At 36.8% G+C, this 18743-nt stretch overlaps 1 protein-coding gene across 1 annotated transcript; it reads left to right on the top strand.

Moving 5' to 3' along the window:
- Positions 1–10577: 10577 nt before the first annotated feature.
- On the top strand, positions 10578–11478 carry LOC135275093 (COP9 signalosome complex subunit 8-like). Its single transcript, XM_064376359.1, has one exon. It carries the CDS (start codon positions 10606–10608, stop codon positions 11233–11235), a length of 630 nt encoding a protein of 209 aa, XP_064232429.1. The 5' UTR covers positions 10578–10605; the 3' UTR covers positions 11236–11478.
- The last annotated feature ends 7265 nt before the right edge of the window (positions 11479–18743 follow it).

Below are 18743 nucleotides of genomic sequence, written 5' to 3'. Positions count from 1 at the left end.
GGAGACTTGCTGAATTGCTTTGACCAAAATGCTGATAATGATATGGACAATGAAGTCCAGGCTGAGATGGTCTCAGAGATCAGAAACTTGTTGGGAATTGGAATAAAGGTGATTCTTGCTATGATTTAGCAAATGGACTGGAAGCATATTGTCCCTGCCCTAGAGATCTGTGGAACTTTGTACTTGAGAGATGATTTAGGGTATCTGGTAGAAGAAATTTCTAAGCAGCAAATCATTTAAGGAGGAAGCAGAGCATAAAAGTTTGGAAAATTTTCAGCCTGATGATGTGAAAGAAAAGAAAAATCCTATTTTGGGGGGAGAAATTCAAGCCTGCTGCAGAAACTTGCATAAGTAATGAGGAGTTGAATACTAATCATAAAGACAGTGTGGAAAATGTCTCCAGGGCATGTCCAAAAACCTTCAAGGTAGCCATTCCTATTAAAGGTCCAGAGGCCAAGGAAGGAAAAATAGTTCTGGGGGCCAGGCCCAGGGCTCCCCTGCTCATGCATCCTTGGGACAGGGTGCCTTGTGTCCCAGCTGCTATGAATAAAAGGGGCTAACATACAGCACAGGCCATTGCTTCAGAGAATGCAAACCCCAAGCCTTGGCAGCTTACACGTGGTATTGGACCTACAGTACACAGAACTCAAGAATTGAGGTTTGGGAACATCCTCCTAGATTTCCAAGAATGTACAGAAATGCTTGGATTTCCAAACAGAAGATTGCTGCAGGGGTGGAGCCCTCATGGAGAACCTCTGCTAGGGCAGTGCAGAAGGGAAATGTGGAGTCAGAGCTCCCATACAGAGTTCCCATTGTGGCTCTGTGTAGTGGAGCTATGAGACGAGTCCCACTATCATCCAGACCCCAGGATGGTAGATCCACTGACAGCTTGTACCCTACATCTGGAAAAGCCACAGACACTCAACACCAGCCCATGAAAGCAGCCAGGATGGGAGCTGTACCCTGCAAATCCACAGAGATGAAGCTGCTCAAGGCCATTGCAGCCCTTCTTTTGCATTAGCATGACCTGGATATGAGGCATGGAGTCAAAAAAGATCATTTTTGAACTTTAAGGTATAATGACAGACCTACTGGATTTCAGACTTGCATGGGGCCTTTAGCCCGTTTGTTTTGGCCAATTTCTCCCATTTGGAAGGGCTGTATTTATCCAATGCCCATAGCCCCATTGTATCTATGAAGTAAATAACTTAGTTTTTTATTTTACAGGCTGATAGGTAGAGGGACTTGCCTTGTCTCAGATGAAACTTTGAACTTGAATCATAGAGTTAATGCTGGAATGAGTTAAGACTTTGGGGGACTGTTGGAAGGGTATTATTATGTTTTAAAATGTGAGGACATGAGATTTGGGAGAGGTCAGGGATGGAATAATATGGTTTGGCTGTGTCACCATCCAAATATCATCTTGAATTGTAGTTCCCATAATCCCCAGATGTTGTGGGAGGGACTCAGTAGGGGGTAGTTTAATCGTGGCAGTGGTTACCCCCATGCTGTTCTCATGATAGTGAGTGCATTCTCATAAGATCTGATGGTTTTATAAGAGGCTTTTCCCTCTTTTGCTTTGCACTTCTCCTTGCTGTCGCCATGTGAAATATGAAGTGTTTGCTTCCCCTTCTGCCCTGATTGTAAGTTTCCTGAGGCCCAGCCATTGTGAGTCAATTAAACCTCTCCCCTTTATAAGTTATCCAGTCTTAGGTATCTGTTTATTAGCAGTGTGAAAATAGACTAATACACAGTGCTTTCAGAGTAAAATCCAACCTTAAATGTGATGACAAACAGTCTCCAGGTTTTGGCCCCAGCTAAGCAACCTCCTACAACTCATCTTTCTCAATCCCAAATGTTTTCTTCTCTCCCCTTTGCCATGCATAGACACTTTATCTTTTAATCATTTTGAACATTTTGTAGTTCCTTAAATATACAATAATTTTATCTCCTTTGGGTTTTTGTATATGTCATTCCTTTTACTGGAAAGTGTTTCAGATTCCTTACTTCCACACTGCAAAGGCAATATTACTGCCTCATCATTAAGGTCTTAATTTATATATAATTTATTCTGTTCTCCAAAATAAGCTGGTTGGTAAGTTTATTAATGCTCAACGTTCTTTACTCTCCTTTCCTTGAGCCCTCCCCTCTTCAGCCATAACACTCTTCTGATTCTTTTCTCTAAATATTATACTCAGATCTCCTTCTCTGTGATTCTTTCACACTGTTTTCCTCTTTTGAAATTCCTAGCCTGGCTTATTCTTATACTAGTCAACTCTTGTGCATTCTCTAAAATCTCTAATTCATACTACTTCCAAGAAGATTTCCCAGGTTACTCTTCTCCTCTGTGATAAATTTTATACTCAGAGTACATGATATATATTATCTGTTAAACTTATTCAACATTTACCATATACTTCTCTGAAATGTCACTGATGTCATTGTCAGATATCATTATTCAATTCTGGTAATAACAGTTCTGGTGTAAAAAAGAACTAGTTGCAGGTTCTTTGAGGGCAAAAATATATATGTATGACATTTATTGTTGAATGAATATGAGTGACAAATTGGAAGGGAATATTTTAATTCCCAGTAGAGAAAACAAATCATGAAAAATTATTTTTAAAAACATTCTAAGAAATTGCAAAATAATTATGATCTTTAATAAATGTTGTTTAGAGACATCAGTTTGGGCTACTTGCCATGAATTATTTTTTAATATAATTTTAACTTTTATTTTATATTTATGAAATACATGTGCAGGTTTGTTACATGAGTATATGGTGTGATGCTGAGGTTTGGGGCATGATTGAACCCATCACCCAGGAAGTGAGCATAGTACATAGCAGTTAGTTTTTTTAAACCTTGACACCCTCCTTTTTCCCTCTTTTAGTAGTCCCCAGTGTCTATTGCCACCATCTTTATGTCCATGAGTACCCAGTGTTTATCTCTCACTTACAAATAAGGACATGCGTGGTATTTGATGTTCTGTCCCTCTGTTAATTTGCTTAGGAGCCTCCAACTTCATCCATGTTGCAGCAAATGATATGTTTTTTTTTGTTGTTGGCTGCATAGAATTTCATAGTGTATGTGTACCACATTTTCTTTATCCAATTCACCATTGATAGGCACTTAGGTTGATTCCATGTCTTTGTTATTGTAAATATTCCTTTGTTGAACACATAAGTGCATGTGTCTTTTTGGAAGAACAATTTATTTTCTTTTGGATATATACATAGTAGTGTGATTACTGGGTCAAATGGTAGTTCTGCATTAAGTTCTTTTAGAAATCACCAAAATGCTTCTTATAATGGCTGAATTAATTTACATTTTCAACAACAGTGTGTAAGTGTTCCCTATTCTCTGCAGCCTTATCAGTAACATTTTTTTTAACTTATTAATAATAGCCATTCTGACTGGTGTGAAATAATCTCTCTGTAATTTTAATTTGCATTTCTCTGATGTTAATGATGTGGAGCATTTTGTCATATGTTTGTTGGCTGCTTGTATGTCTTTTAGAGAAGCGTCTGTTCACATCCTTTGCCCATTTTTTAAATGGGGTTGTTTTTCACTTGTTGGATTAAGTGATTTATAGATTCTGGAAGTTAGACCTTTGGCAGATGCATAGTTTGCAAATATTTTCTTCCATTCTATCGGTGGTCTATTTCCTCTATTAATAGTTCTTGTTGCTGTGCAGAAGCTCTTTAGTTTAAATAAGTCCCACTTGTCAATTTTCTTTTTTATTGCAGTTACTTCTGAGGACTTAGTCATAAGTTATTTCCAAGACTAGTGTCTAGAATGTTTGTCTCCTAGGTTTTCTTCTAGGATTCTTATACTTAGAGTTCTTACATTTAAATATTTAATCCATTTTTTTTTTGTATATAGTGAAAGATATGGGTCCAGTTGCATTCTTCTGCATATGGCTAGCTATTTTTCCTAGCATCATTTAGGCCTTTCTCCATTGCTTGGTTTTGTCAACTTTGTTGGCTATAGGTATGTGGCTTTATTACTGAGTTTTCTATTCTGTTCCTTTTGTCTATGTGTCTATTTTTGTACCAGTACCATGCTGTTTTATTTACTGTAGCCTTGTAGTATAGTTTCAAGTCAAGTAATATGACACTTCCAGCTTTTTCTTTTTGCTTAAAATTGCTTTGACTACACTTTGGGAGGGTGAGGTGTGTGGATCATGAGGTCAGCTGGTCAAGACCATCCTGGCCAATATGGTGAAATCCCATCTCTACCAAAAAAAAAAAAAAAAAAAAAAATTAGCTGGGCGTGGTGTTGTGTGCCTGTAATCCCAGCTACTCAAGATACTGAGGCAAGACAATTGCTTGAACCAGGGAGTCAGAGCTTGCAGTGAGCTGAGATCGAACCACTGGACTCCAGCCTGGCAACAGAGCAAGATTCCATCTTAGAAAAAAAAGAAAAAAATAATTGCTTTGACTGGTCAGGCTCTTTTTGATTCTATATTAATTTTAGAATAGCCTTTTCTAATTCTGTGAAAAATGACATTGGTAGTTTGATAGTAATAGCACTGAATCTATAGATTACATTTCCATTTGTTTGTGTCATCTATTATTTCTTTCAGCAGTGTTTTGCATTTTTACAAATTCTACAGTTTTAGTAATAGTAGTACATAGTACTACATAGTAATTCTATGATTTTTGTACATTGATTTTGTATCCTGAAACTATCATTTATCAGTTCCAGGAGCTTTTCGGCATGGTCTTTAAGAATCTCTAGGTATGAAATCATATCATCAGCAAAGAGTCATAGTTTGATTTTAACTTTCCCTATTTGGATGCCTTTTACTTCTTTCACTTGCCTAATTGCTCAGCTAGGACTTCCTGCTATGACTTATTAACTAAAAAAAATTGACTTTTGTGGGAAATTATCAGGAAAAATTATCACATAGAACAAGTCAGTGCCCTGTGCTTGCCTCTGTATTCCCTTAATTTGCACATTGGTTTGGTTCATTTAGACTCTTTATATCCAAAATTAAAGGAATTAAGATAATAAAACATCTGCTGGCAAATTATCTGATTTGCCAGTGTTTTAACATTGAACACAGTATTGTGGTAATTGCCACTTGTTTTTGTATTTTTCAGTCAGTAAAATACTGTTGTAACTTTCAGTCTTCATGTTTTGGGAAAATGGTAAATTGTATACTGCTGTATTAAACAAACCAAATAGAATAATTTAAAAAGCAGTTAAAACAGTTAATTAGCATCATCTTGACTGGATAGAATATAGTAAATTCAGAATTGGAATTATATGTGTTAAAATCAATTCTTTTGGTTTAACACTTAAAATATTTTAAGATATAATAAAAGAACAAGTTAAGATTTGAGAAAGAAATCACAAAAGTCTGTTGTATCGCTCATACTATGCCAGCCTGAGGATGTATTTCCAGTGAGTTTTAAACAAAACAAATAATACAAGCAGCAAGAAACAGAAAATGGAAAAAAAAAACCATAAAATAGAAAATAAGTCAACAGATTTTGGTTTGTTTTTTGATGTTTTGTTTTGTCTTTACTGCATAAAAAAATAGTTGCATGCCTGAATTTTTCATATTGCTGCCAATTTTGTTGATACTGTGCATCATAGCCTTTCAAATCCTCACAATCAGCTTACTGGAGCCTCATCTAAGCATAGTGGCAGACATAAGTAGTTGTCCACCAAACATTCGTACTTAATTCCACACTTAATATGCAGCTGGGATTGGGCTGTGCCTGGCTATCTAGGAGGCACATTTCCCATCCTTCCCTGCTTGTAGATAGGACTAGTTCTTGCCTAAGGAATGTGAGCTACTGCTATGTGTTTCGCTTGAACAAACTGTTGGTTAATAAAATGAAGGATGCCCTCTCTATACTCTTGTTCAAGCACCATCTGATTGGGAGATGCAAAAGATCCTAAGTTCCTAGAGACAGTGAACTTGTAAGATGGAAGAAATCTAGGCTTCTGAATTACCAAATGGAGAAAGGCTACTGACTGGCCAGGAGCATCTGCACAGAAGTTATGTGAGCAGGAAATATACTCATATGTATAAATTACTCAAATGTGGCAGTATATTTCTTAAAGTAACTAGAACTACCTGTGGTTATTAACAATAGTTAGAAGGTGTTGATAGTATCCCCTGATAATGTAAAATTATTTTCCTTTGCCAATAGGAAAGTATGATTACATAGCACAAAGAAGTCTTACTAACCTAAGTTATAGAGTTAGCATTATTTTTAATCATTTTTAAAATCATCTGTCTAAGCTAAAATGCTTTGGTCTTGGATATATTACCAACAGTTTATTGCCAACATGGAGAGAATAGAACAGTTCGGGGATAAGGTATATAAGCAAATGACATTGCTTAAATTCCGAGATCCAGTTGTACCTAATGATAACTACCAAATTCTTAAATTATGTTCCTTCTCCTCTCTGTTTCCCTGTAATTCTTCCTTTTCTTCTTCCTCTTATTTCCTAAGCTGGTTTGAGTAGAGTCAACTAGCTTAAATTATGCCAGGATATTTGAAGACCTATAAATCAGGCAAAGGAGTTTAGCTTAGTTACAATTAGGTATGGAAAGTGAAACTCATTGCCACCCTAAAAAGAGTAATATTTAAATATACAATTAGGCCACTCAAGGAAATATCTATTATATATGAAGTCATCTTAGGAAACATGTCCCAGCAAAAGTTTTAGAATTAGCAGAATGGACTTTATAAAAGTTGTTGAAGCATAGCAATGCTTCACAGAAATACTTAGACTTATTAATAGTTGCATAACACTGTATGCATGCTGTAATTAAAAGCTGAGTAAAATATAAGTGCTGAGGCTTTTGTTTCATAAAATATAAATGACTTACAGTCAAAAGCTTCTTTCATTCTTTTCCATTTTTTTAATGACCTACATATTGTAAACCAAAAATATATTCCTCTTAGAACCTAAGCCTAATGGACAAAGTTTGACCAATTTATGTGGCATTTTACAGCTAACTTTTAATTATGACTCAAGCAGCAGTAGTGAAAGATTGAAGACTAATGTATGCAGCCTTAGGCCATACCATAATAGGCTCTTGCAGAAAAAGTCAAACTTTGCTCAAACAAAAAATCATGAAGAATAACATTTCACACAAATTCAAACACAAGAAAGTCAAAGCAAAACACTAATACCTTGAATGTGGCTGATGCCAAGCATTCTGTCATGGTAAATCATAGGCATGAATCTGAGTAGTAGGGGCACAGATTTTCCTAGCTAACTGAGCCTCCTCCTACTGCCTTTTATGAGGTATTGATTTACTGAATTTTCAAGATGGTTTATTCAAAAGCCGTTAGGGATATAATTCTCAAAGTCAGTCCTTTATATATTAATTCTATTGTGTACAAACAAATATTCACATGAGGGATTATAGACTGCTATGCTTGGAACATTTACCTTACTGGTAAATTTCACTGGAACCACCTCGGCATCCAGAGATGACTTGAAGAACACCATATTAAAGGTTCAGTCTTTGGGGAATTTTCCTCACCTCCATCCTTCAGCCTTGACAATGACTTTTCTCTGTACTTATTTCTCTGTACTTGTTCTTATTTTGGCTTCAGTTTTAGTTTGTCTGTGTCCATATTCTTGAACTTTAGCTAGTAGAATAATCTTTGTAAGTCCTGGTACCCTCATGCAGTAGCCATTGGTTGTGCCATAGCCCACACTGAACACCTTTCCTCATCCCTGGCTTATGGAACGTTAATCCACTCTCATACTTTTCAAGGAGGAGCATCCAAGCAATTCCAGATGACTCTTAGATACAGAAAGCAAACCAAAACTGGATTGGGTAACAAAGAAGAATCAGTGGCTTGCATACCTTAACAACGCAAAGGAAGATAGCATGTGTTTTTTTCCAGCAAGGCCAGATTCACAATCTCAGATAGCCCTACCAGAACTTTCTGTTTTATGACTTTCCTTCATTTTGGACACATTTGATCAATCTATTCCCACATGGAACTCTCCAATACAGTCAGGCTTATATGCAATTCTCTGAGCACTCAGCCAGCATAAAAGAGTTTTAACAATAACAAGTAATAGTTAATAGTTCTAGAAAAACACAAAGGTTGAGTTTCACTGGACTGGCTGACTTAAGACATGTTCCCATCACACTGTGGTCAGAAAGGAGAACCTATTGACTGGCCAGCACTGGCTCACATACTCATAATCAGAGCCAGAGTATTAATTGATAATGAGAAAGAAGTGGTTCCAAAAATTAAGGTCATCGTGCTTTCATCAAAAGAAGAAAAAGGGCCGGGCGCGGTGGCTCACGCCTGTAATCCCAGCACTTTGGGAGGCCGAGGCGGGTGGATCACGAGGTCAAGAGATTGAGACCATTCTGGTCAACATGGTGAAACCCCGTCTCTACTAAAAATACAAAAAATTAGCTGGGCATGGTGGCGCATGCCTGTAATCCCAGCTACTCAGGAGGCTGAGGCAGGAGAATTGCCTGAACCCAGGAGGCGGAGGTTGCGGTGAGCCGAGATCGCGCCATTGCACTCCAGCCTGGGTAACGGTCGCGAAACTCCGTCTCAAAAAAAAAGAAGAAAAAGTGGATGAGGAGCAGGCAAGCAAATCAAAACATAACTAATCAAATGTCCTTTATGTATCCACTAATAATATAAGACACACATAACTACTTCTGTAATCTAAGAATTGTTTCTTCTCAACATCCTATACATGATCCCATCTAGAAATTGCAGCAATTACAATGATTACAAATGGTAATAATTTGTGGAGCTCTATGTCACATACAACCTTTTCCTACTGCCGTGTCTACAACCCTGGGATGATTAATCAAGACCTAAGTGTGTCTGTGTCTCTAAAGGGAAAATGATGATTGTATAGACAATCCCATGAGAAGCATTTCTAGTTTAAATGCAAGTAATCACAGTGTCATTTTACCCAAATCAAATAGCCTATCCATCAATAGTGAGCTGAAGCCAAACTCTTCCTGGGAGACTAAATGCAGGAAAGGAATTGATTTTGTTGGGTTTCCCATTAACATTAATTACTACTCTTTGATGTGCCTCAAATGCTTCTTGACAAGGATATGATCTACTTGTGGCAAGAAAACATTCATATCCAACTGTAATTAAGCTTGTTTTTCTCTGAGCTGTATATAGCATGGTTACAAAAGTCCAGTCACATTATGGTAAATAATAGGCACTCAAAAATATCGGTGGACAAATAGCTTACAGGATAAAATAAAAGTAAAATTTTGAAACAGTTCAAATTCTGAAACATATTGAATCTCGAGAAAAATTAACTGAAACTCAATTCCATCCTCAATGAGGAAAAAAAGTAAATTAAATAGATCATATAGCTAGAAGATCAATAAATTGAATCTGGGTAGGTTTGATTCCAGAGTTCACTTTATTGTTTTAATTCATTTTCTGTTTGTTTTTATTGTAGCACAAGCAAAGATTTTATATTTGAGGAGCATGAATTCTGCAGATAAACTGCAAATTTAAAATCCAGGATTCCTCAATTCACGACCAGAGTGACTTTGAGAAGGGAGTTGCTTAAATTCCCTGTTTAAATTTCAACATCTAGTAACTGGAAATATTATGACAACTGAATACACTATTTTAAAAATGATTGTAAGAGTGCATTTCCTGCAGAAAATTCTACATATTTTTTGTTGAGTGAGTTTCAAAAACCACTGTATTTCTCAGAATAGAAAAGAGAAAAACAGCCAGTATTCTAAAAAAAGTTAATTTTATCAAACATCACCCCATATGTATTTTAGTAGATCTTATATTAAATTAATGTGAAAGATAGGAATATATAAAATATTTCATGATCCCCATAGATCATAGTGATCTATAACAGCACAAGTGTCAGTGGGGCTTAAAACAAATGGTCACATCTGGTCATGAATTGCTGCTCCCAATGATAATTTATTTCAATGACTTAAGAACTTCTTGGTATAGTTATTTACCCTCTTTGCATAATATTAATCCAAATATATTTCTCCACCACATTTCTTTGATATTGATGATTACCTGATCAATTTTATCTGATTATTTGAGCCTTCTGTTATGAGGCGTATCCTCACCTTACCTTCAGTACTTCACTCACAGGCTAGCCTTACCCTGATACCAAAACCAGACAGGAACACAAGAGAAAGAGGAAACTACAGGCCAATATGCCTAATGAAAACAGATGCAAAAGTACTTAAAATATTAACAAACTGGGAAGGTGCATTGTCTCACACCTGTAATCCCAGCACTTTGGGAGGGCGAGGGTGATGGATCACTGAGGTCAGGAGTTCGCTGACCAACATGGCAAAACTCCACCTCTACTAAAAATACAAGAATAACCAGGCATAGTGACACATGCCTGTAGTTCCAGCTCCTTGGGAGGATGAGGCAGGAGAATTGCTTGAACTGGGAGGTGGAGGTTGCAGTGAGCTGAGATGGCACCAACTGCACTCTAGCCTGAGTGACAGAGCAAGACTCTGGCTCAAAAAAAAAAAAAAATTAAAATGAATTGAACAACCCATTAAAAATATTCACCATGGACAGTCTGGGGTCTGTCTGTCCGGAAGGTGTGGCAAGACTGGTCGGGAAGATGCCAGTGGCGGTGATGGTGGAAAGTGCCTTCAGTTTCAAAAAGTTGCTGGATCAGTGTGAGAACCAGGAGCTCGAGGCTCCTGGAGGAATTGCTACACCCCCAGTGTACGGTCAGCTTCTAGCTTTATATTTGCTCCATAATGACATGAATAATGCAAGATACCTTTGGAAAAGAATACCACCTGCTATAAAATCTGCAAATTCTGAACTTGGGGGAATTTGGTCAGTAGGACAAAGAATCTGGCAGAGAGATTTCCCTGGGATCTATACAACCATCAACGCTCACCAGTGGTCTGAGACGGTCCAGCCAATTATGGAAGCACTTAGAGATGCAACAAGGAGACGAGCCTTTGCCCTGGTTTCTCAAGCGTATACTTCAATAATTGCTGATGATTTTGCAGCCTTTGTGGGACTCCCTGTAGAAGAGGTTGTGAAAGGTATATTAGAACAAGGATGGCAAGCTGATTCCACCACAAGAATGGTTCTGCCCAGAAAGCCAGTTGCAGGGGCCCTTGATGTTTCCTTTAACAAGTTTATTCCCTTATCAGAGCCTGCTCCAGTTCCCCCAATACCCAATGAACAGCAGTTAGCCAGACTGACGGATTATGTGGCTTTCCTTGAAAACTGAATTATCACTCTGAGTTCAAGATTCATCTTCAGAATCCTGTATACTGACAAATACAGAAATGTAAAGTTTGTATTTTCAATTTATTGGATGGATTAAGCACCTCAGCATTCCTTACCGATTGAGGAAATGGAAAATCAAGAAGTCAGAGGATCAGTAGAGTGATCACGAGAATGACAGAGCCAGTTTTTTAACGTCCAGGTATTAAGTACAAATTGTATCCATGGTTATTTTTAAAAGCAGATTAGAGTCAATCCAAATGTTCATTAATAGCAGATTGGTTGAATAAACAACAGTGTAGACTATGCAGTTGTAAGAGGAGTGAAGACCTCTATACTGAACTGGAATGATCTCCAGAGTGAGAACATAGAAAGTACATATAATTTATATGCGTATTTAGAGGGTAACAAAAAGAGAATGATTACAATTATATTTACATACATATTTCCTTATATTTCAAAATGAAGCAATTGAGGGATATATACAAAATCAATAAAATAGTTCCCTAAAGAGGAAGGAGAGGACAGTGAACTAGAGAAAAAATAATATCAAGTGACTCAAACACAGTATTTCAATTTTCCATTGTCAGTGAGATGTACACTACGGGCAAAAAAAAAAACCTTAGACTAATGAATGTGGCTTTTCATGATTAATTTCCCAAAATCTTGATGTCATTATTATTTAAAGTATATTATACATTAAATTAGTAATCATGTAAAAAAAAAAAAAAAATATTCACCATGAGAAAGGATGCTTCAACATATGCAAATCAATGAATGTGTTAGATCAGATCAACAGAATCAAGAATAAAAATCATATAATCGTTTCAAAAGATGTTGTAAAAGCATTAAAAAAACTCAACATTCCTTTATGATCATATTGAATGGGAAAAATTGAAAACTTTTCGATTAAGATTTGGAGCTATCATCACTTCTATTCAAAATAACACTGGAAATTCTAGCCATAGCAATCTGGCAAGATAAGTAAATAAAAGTCATATAAATTGGAAAGAAAGAAGTCAAATTATCCTTGCTTGCAAACAACATGCTCTTACATTTAGAAAAACCTAAGACTCCACCAAAATACTCAGAATTAATAAATTTAATAAAGTTGCATGATGCAAAATCAACATACAAATGTCAGTAGCATTCACATATGCGAACAGGGATCAACCTACAAAATAAATTAAGAAAGTAATCCCATTTACAACACCTACGTAAATAAATAAATAACCCTTGGAATTAATTTAACCAAAACAGTGCAAGATCTCTGCAAGGAAAGCTATAAAACACTGATGAAAGAAATTGAAGAGCACATATAAAAAATGAAAAGATATCCCACGCTCATGGATTAGAATTAATTTGTTAAAATTTCTATACCACAACAGATCTACAGATTCAGTGTAATCCCCATCAAAATGTCAGTAGTTTTCTTCACAGAAAAACAAATCCAATATTTATACAGAGACACAAAAGACCTTGAATAGTTAATCTTAAACAAAAGAATAAAGCTGGAGGGGATCATACTACCTGATTTCAAATTTTACTACAAAGTTATAGTATTCAAATAAGCATGCTATTGGCATAAAAACAGACATATTGACCAATGGAACAGAATAGAGAACCCAGAAATAAATCCATTCACTTACAATCAACTTCTCTTTGACAGGCCACCAAGAACATACATTGAAAAAAGAAGAGTATCTTTAATAAATGGTTCTGGGAAGACTGGATATCCATATGGAGAAGAATAAAACTAGATCCCCATCTTTCACCACATGGAAAAAACCAACCCCAAATGGATTAAAGACTTCAGTATAAGACATGAAAGTAACTACTAAAAGAAAACATTGGGGAAACACTTTAGGACATTTGTCTGAGCAAAGATTATCTCAGTAAGACCTCAAAAGCACAGGCAACAAAACCAAAAATAGACAAATGTGATTACATTAAATTAAAAAGCTTCTACTTTTTATTTTTTCTGAGATGGAATCTTGCTCTTGTTGCCCAGGCTGGAGTGCAATGGCACAATCTTGGCTCACTGAAACCTCTGCCTCCTGGGTTGAAGCAATTCTCCTGCCTCACCGCCCCCTCCCCCAGTAGCTGGGATTACAGGCACACGCCACCACACCCAGCTAATTTTGTATTTTTAGTAGAGATGGGGTTTCTCCATGTTGGTCAGGTTGGTCTCGAACTCTCAACCTCAGGTGATCCATCTGCCTCAGCCTCAAAACCTTCTGGGATTACAGGTGTAAGCCATCATGCCTAGCTAAAAGCTTCTGCTTTTTAAGGAAACAATCAATGAAGTGAAGAGAAACCTACAGAATGTGAAAACTATTCGCAAACTCTTTATGCAACAAGAATATATTAGGAAAATATATGAAGCTTAAATAACTCAATAGAAAACAAAAAATAAACCAGTTAAAAATGGGCACAAGAATTAGACATTTATCAAAAGAAGACATACAAATGGCTGACCAGTATGTGAAAAAATGCTCAACATCACTAAGCATTAGGGAAATGCAAATCAAAGCCACAATGAAATATTATCTCACTTCAGTAGAATGGCTATTATCAAAAAGACAAAAAAATAACAAATGCTATTGAGAATGCAGAGAAAGAACACTCATATGTAGATTAATATAGCCATTATGAAAAACAGCATGGAGATTCTTCAAAAAGCTACAATTAGAACTATCATAACGCTATAATTTGGATATTTGTCCCCTCAAAATCTCCTGTTAAAACTGATCCCTGATTTTGGAGGTGGGACCTAATGTAAGGTGTTTGGGTCACAGGTGTGGATTACTCATGAAGGGCTTGTGTCATCGTAGTGGTAATAAGTGAATTCTATTAGTTCACAAAAGAGCTGGTTGTTTAAAGGAGTGTGGTACCCTTCTCCTTGCTCTTTTGCTCCTTCTCTTGCCATGTGACATGACTGCTCCCCTTCCACCTCCTGCCATGAGTAAAAGCTTCCTGGAGCCTCATCAGAAGTTGTGGATGCCATGTCTGTGCAGCCTGCCATGCAGACGTGGATCCCATGCTTGTACAGCCTGCAAAACTGTGAGGCAAATAAACCTCTTTTCTATATAAATTACTCAGTTTCAGGTATTTCTTACGGCAATGCAAAACAAAGATACATATGATACAGCAATCCTATTGCTGAGTATTTATAGAAAATAAAGGAAATCAGTGTAGTAAAATTACATCTGCACTTCCATGTTTACTGCAGCACTATTCACAATAGCCAAGATATGGAATCAAAACACATGTCCATCAACAGATGAATGGGTAAAGAAAATGTGGTATATAAATGCAATGGAATATTATTCACCCATATAAAAGAATTAAATCCTGTTATTTGCAGAAACATGGATGGAACTAGAGGCCATTATGTTAACTGAAATAAGCCAGGCACAGAAAGATAAATATGGCATGTTCACACTGATGTGGAAGTTTAAAAAGAGGATCTTATGGAGGTACAGGGTAAAATGGTGTTTACCAGAGGCTGGAAGGGAAGGGGGTTTAGGGGGAGGGGATGAAAAGAAGTTGGTTAACAGGTACAAACATATAGTTAGATAGAAGGAGTAAGTTCAAGTATCATAGTACATCTCAAGGAAATAAGAGAGGACACAAACAAATGGAAAAACATTCCATGCTCATGGTTAGGAAGAATCAATATTGTGAAAATGGCCATACTGCCCAAAGTAATTTATAGATTCAGCGCTATCTCTATCAAGCTACCTATGACTCTCTTCACAGAACTAGAAAAAAACCACCTTAAACTTCATATGGAACCAAAAGAGAGCCCAACTAGCCAAGACAATCCTAAGCAAAAAGAACAAAGCTGGAGGTATCACGCTACCTGAATTCAAACTATGCTACAAGGCTACAGTAATTAAAACACCATGGTACTGGTACTGAAACAGATATTTAGACTAATGGAACAGAACAGAAACCTCGGAGGCAATGCCACATATCTACAACCATCTAATCTTTGACAAACCTGATGAAAACAAGCAATGGGGAAAGGATTCTCTGTTTAATAAATGGTGTTGGGAAAACTGGCTAGCCATGTGCAGAAAGCAGAAATTGGACCCCTTCCTGAAACCTTACACTAAAATTAACTCCAGATGGATTAAAGACTTAAACATAAGACCTAACACAATAAAAACCTTAGAAGAAAACCTAGGCAAAAACCATTCAAGACATAGGCATAGGCAAGGACTTCATGACTAAAACACCAAAAGCATTGGCAGCAAAAGCCAAAATAGACAAATGGGACCTAATTAAACTCCAGAGCTTCTGTAAAGCAAAAGAAACAATCATTAGAGTGAACTGGCAACCAACAGAATGGGAAAAATTTTTTGCTATCTACCCATCTGACAAAGGGTTAATATCCAGAATCTACAAAGAACTAAAATAGATTTGCAAGAAAAAATCAAACAAACCCATTCAATGGTGGGTGAAGGACATGAATAGACACTTTTCAGAAGAAGACATACATGAGGCCAAAAACCACGAAAAAATACTCATCATCACTGGTCATTAGAGAAATGCAAATCAAAAGCACATGAGATACCATCTCACACCAGTTAGAATGGTGATCATTAAAAATCTGGAGACAACAGATGCTGGAGAGGATGTGGAGAAATAGGGACACTTTTACACTGTTGGTGAGAGTGTAAATTAGTTCAACCATTGTGGAAGACAGTGTGTTGATTCCTCAAGGACCTAGAAATAGAAATTCCATTTGACCCAGCAATCTCATTACTGGGTATATATCCATGGGATTACAAATCATTTTATTGTAAAGACACATGCACACATATGTTCATTGCAGCACTGTTTACAATAGCAAAGACCTGGAAACAACCCAAATGCCCATCGATAATAGACTGGACAAGGAAAATGTGGCACATATACACCACGGAATACTATGCAGCCATAAAAAACGATGAGTTCGTGTCCTTTGTAGGGACATGGATGAATCTAGAAACCATCATTCTCAGCAAACTGACACAAGAACAGAAAATCAAACACCACATGTTCTCACTCATAGGTGGGTGTTGAACAATGAGAACACATGGACACAGGGAGGGGAGCATCCCACACTGGGGTCTGTTGTGGGGGAATAGGGGAGGGACAGTGAGGAGTAGGGAGGTTGCGGAGAGATATCATGGGGAGAAATGCCAGATATAGGTGATGGGTGGATGGAGGCAGCAAACCACATTGCCATGTATGTACCTATGCAACAATCCTGCAAGATCTGCACATGTACCCCAGAACCTAAAGTGCAATAATATATATATGTAAATATATATATATTATATATATATATATAAACACAAAGATAATAAAATGGATTTCATCCTAGTTTTCACCCTACTACTATTCTTACTCAAGGTTTTGCAGAAAAACAGAAGAACTATACAAATAGTGAAGAATAATGAACAATTTGCATTGGAGTATTCTGATAATAAGTACATACATATAGATAGATGATAGATAGATAGAAAAATAGATATATATGTTTTTTCTCATTCATAATATGTGTAATTGTACCATTTCTGCAATTTCCATTTTCTCCTGTATTTTTCAAACTGCAGATTGTGACCTATTAGTGGATCATGAAATCAGTTTTTAGTTGGTAATCATTATTTTAAAAAGTTGGCCAGGAGTGGTGGCTCATGCTTGTAGTCCCAGCACTTTGGGGGGCTAAGGTAGGAGGACTGCTTTAGAACAGGAGTTCATAGTTACAGTGAGCTGTGATAGCACCATGCACTATATACTGGCCTGAGTGGGATTCAGTCTTTTAAAAAAATTTAAATCACATCAAAGAAAGGTAAGAAGAGTACATCACACACAGATAGATAGAACATTGTTTCATTAAACTTCTGTTTTAGTTTTATAATATTGAGTCATAATTTGAAATGACTGCTTACTATGGGTCATATTTAAAGTCGTTTAAAAGAAATTATAGAAGTATCTAACAGAATTGGTGTCTCTACAAGTGTTAATGTGACATTTTATTTCTCAGCTTTCAGAGAGAACGCAGTGTGTTTATTTCCAAGAAATTAGAGTTTTAGAGCTATTTATATGACTATTCTAGGCCTATACAAGTTATTTGTGCAAAGTAGTGGAAAAAAGACTACATGTCATGCAACTTTGTAGTCTTTTCTACAATAAATAATTAAAGCAATTTTCGAATATTACTGGATTTCTCTGACACTTAAGCACCCTAAACCTTTCTCTATTATTTATCTTTCCGCACCTTTAAAAATTCTATTTCTCTCTTTCTCTGTCTTTCTCTATTTCTTTGTCTTTCTCTCTCAGCTCTGTGGTCATCCAGGCAAGTAATGGGGTCATGCCTCTCAACCCAACAATAGTCTCTGATAATGTAGAATCTCACCCCACACCCCAAATTCCAAACTCATGTTGAAGCCCTAACCTCTGTATCTCAGAATATGACTGTATTCAGAGATAGTCTTTAACAAGATAATTAAGTTAAAATGACATCACTAAGTTGGTTCTAATCTAATACGACTAGCATTCCTATAATAAGGGAAAATCATGACACAGACACATAAACAGAAAAGACCATGTGAGGACACAGGGAAAGAACAGCCATATAGAAGTGGAAAAGAGAGACTGCAGAAGAAACCAACCCCGCTGACACCTTTATCACAGGTTCCTAGCCTCTAGAGTCATGAGAAAATCAATTTCTGTTGTTTAAGCCATCCATTCTGAGGTATTTTATTATGGCAGCTCAAAGAAAACTAATACAGTCTCCGTATTACTCACATCTTATTTTTTTTTCTCCTGTATTAAGGAATGCATAAACAAATGTTTTTACAAAAGTTCTTTAGTTTCAAGCAACCAAACTTATTCTGCTCAATCAAATAAACAATTTTCCAAGCTAGGAGCAGTGATTCATGCCTGTAATCCCAGCACTTTGGAAGGCCGAGAGGGGTGGATCTCAAGGTCAGAAGTTCCAGATCAACCTGGCCAACATGGTGAAACTCCGTCTCTACTAAAAACACAATGATTAGCCAGGCATGTTGATGGGCACCTGTAATCCCAGCTACTTGGGAGACTGAAGCAAGAGAATCACTTGAACCCTGGTGGTGGAGGTTGCAGTGAGCCACAGCACTCCAGCCTGGGCAACAGAGCAAGACTCGGTCTCAAAAAAAATAAATAAATAAACAATTTTCTGGAGGATATGAAATAACTCCACAAACAAAAGAAAAAGTTACAGAACCAGGTCTCAAACAGGACAGGAACTAATGAAGCTATTAGGCTGTCGGAAGCCAAGGCTAATGGAGACATAATTATTTTCAGTTTTTGTGTGCATTCCAGAGAAAGAATATGTTTACATGAAGTATCTATCCTCTGAGAGAAATACAAGGAATTTGATTGACAGTTCCACCTACATTCTATCTAATGAGAAAAGTATGGTCCCCCACATAAAATCAGAGTTTTACCCGAAGAAGAGAAAATGGAAGACTAGGC

The sequence above is a fragment of the Aotus nancymaae genome, unplaced genomic scaffold, assembly GCF_030222135.1.
Source record: "Aotus nancymaae isolate 86718 unplaced genomic scaffold, 86718_ANA_hifiasm-v0.15.2.pri h1tg000015l_0, whole genome shotgun sequence".
Taxonomy (NCBI): Eukaryota; Metazoa; Chordata; class Mammalia; order Primates; family Aotidae; genus Aotus; species Aotus nancymaae.
Note: the sequence above shows the minus strand (reverse complement) of the source record. Positions and strands in the feature narration are given on the sequence as shown.

Excerpts from the sequence above, each read along its gene's own strand:
- LOC135275093 (XM_064376359.1), top strand. The coding sequence starts at position 10,606 with ATGCCAGTGGCGGTGATGGTGGAAAGTGCCTTCAGTTTCAAAAAGTTG.